The sequence below is a fragment of the Austrofundulus limnaeus genome, unplaced genomic scaffold, assembly GCF_001266775.1.
Source record: "Austrofundulus limnaeus strain Quisiro unplaced genomic scaffold, Austrofundulus_limnaeus-1.0 Scaffold2165, whole genome shotgun sequence".
NCBI classification, from domain to species: Eukaryota; Metazoa; Chordata; class Actinopteri; order Cyprinodontiformes; family Rivulidae; genus Austrofundulus; species Austrofundulus limnaeus.
The window spans coordinates 25,997-27,708 of record NW_013954567.1 but is presented as its reverse complement, the minus strand read 5'-3'; the positions used below and the strand labels follow the sequence as shown (position 1 = coordinate 27,708).

Genomic DNA, 1,712 nt, shown 5'->3' with positions numbered 1-1,712 from the left:
CACAGCTAGGACCAGCAGGACCAATAGGACCACAGCTAGGACCAGCAGGACCAATAGGACCACAGCTAGGACCAGCAGGACCAATAGGACCACAGCTAGGACCAGCAGGACCAATAGGACCACAGCTAGGACCAGCAGGACCAATAGGACCACAGCTAGGACCAGCAGAACCACAGAAGGACCAATAGAACCACAGCAGGACCAGCAGGACCACAGCTAGGACCAGCAGGACCACAGCAGGACCAGCAGGACCAGCAGAACCACAGCTAGGACCAGCAGAACTGTACCTTGGTAGATGTCATACTGTCCAGACATCAGGCTGTAGCTCATGCCCAGGTGTGTGTGATGGTGTGTGTGGAGGTGTCGAGCAAACGACACGTGGTTCCTCTCTCGTTCCATCTCTCTTCCTCCCTCAGGGGAGCCCTTCTCACCAGGCTGCAGAAAACAAACAAACAAGCAAATATTTTTTTTCTCTTAAATTTACAGAACTATTTATTGTGTGCAGAAAACTTAGTGACACAAAACTGATAAAACCCCAAGTGAATCATCCACTAAAGAGGAAGTTTAAAGTTTATTTATGTCATTTTCAACTTTTATTTATTAAAAAAGATCATATTGAGGTTTTTACACAACAGCCTAATGACTGATTGATTGTTATGTAAGAACGTGTTTGTAGGACTGGAATCAGACGCACAAAACTGGTCCAGTATTCAGACTTGAATGTTTTTTTATACACACAAAAAAAGTTTTCGCAGTGCGGTGTCCCATCAGATCAGTCAAACAATCATTGGATCAGTCATACTATCATCAGATCAGCCATACAATCATCAGATCAGTCATACTATCATCAGATCAGTCATACAATCATCAGATCAGTCATACTATCATCAGATCAGTCATACAATCATCAGATCAGTCATACTATCATCAGAACAGTCAAACAATCATCAGATCAGTCATACTATTATCAGATCAGTCATACAATCATCAGATCAGTCAAACAATCATTGGATCAGTCATACAATCATCAGATCAGGCATACAATCATCAGATCAGGCATACAATCATCAGATCAGTCATACAATCATCAGATCAGTCATACAATCATCAGATCAGGCATACAATCATCAGATCAGTCATACAATCATCAGATCAGTCAAACAATCATCAGATCAGTCATACAATCATCAGATCAGTCAAACAATCATTGGATCAGTCATACAATCATCAGATCAGTCATAAAATCATCAGATCAGTCAAACAATCATTGGATCAGTCATACAATCATCAGATCAGTCATACAATCATCAGATAAGTCAAACAATCATCGGATCAGTCATACAATCATTGGATCAGTCATACCATCATGGGATCAGTCAAACAATCATCAGATCAGTCAAACAATCATCGGATCAGTCATACCATCATGGAATCAGTCATACAATCATCAGATCAGTCAAACAATCATCAGATCAGTCATACAATCATCAGATCAGTCATACAATCATCAGATCAGTCATACAATCATCGGATCAGTCAGACAATCATTGGATCAGTCATACAATCATCAGATCAGTCAGACAATCATTGGATCAGTCATACAATCATCAGATCAGTCATACAATCATGGGATCAGTCAAACAATCATCAGATCAGTCAAACAATCATCGGATCAGTCAAACAATCATCAGATCAGTCAAACAATCATCGGA

At 40.5% G+C, this 1,712-nt stretch overlaps 1 protein-coding gene across 1 annotated transcript in view; it reads right to left on the bottom strand.

Moving 5' to 3' along the window:
• The window catches only part of znf608 (zinc finger protein 608), a 14,883-nt gene that overhangs the window by 2,195 nt on the left and 10,976 nt on the right, over positions 1-1,712 (bottom strand). The window contains exon 7 of the mRNA XM_014034551.1: positions 288-435. Coding sequence (XP_013890005.1) covers positions 288-435 — 148 coding nt within the window. The remainder of the gene's footprint in view (positions 1-287; positions 436-1,712) is intronic.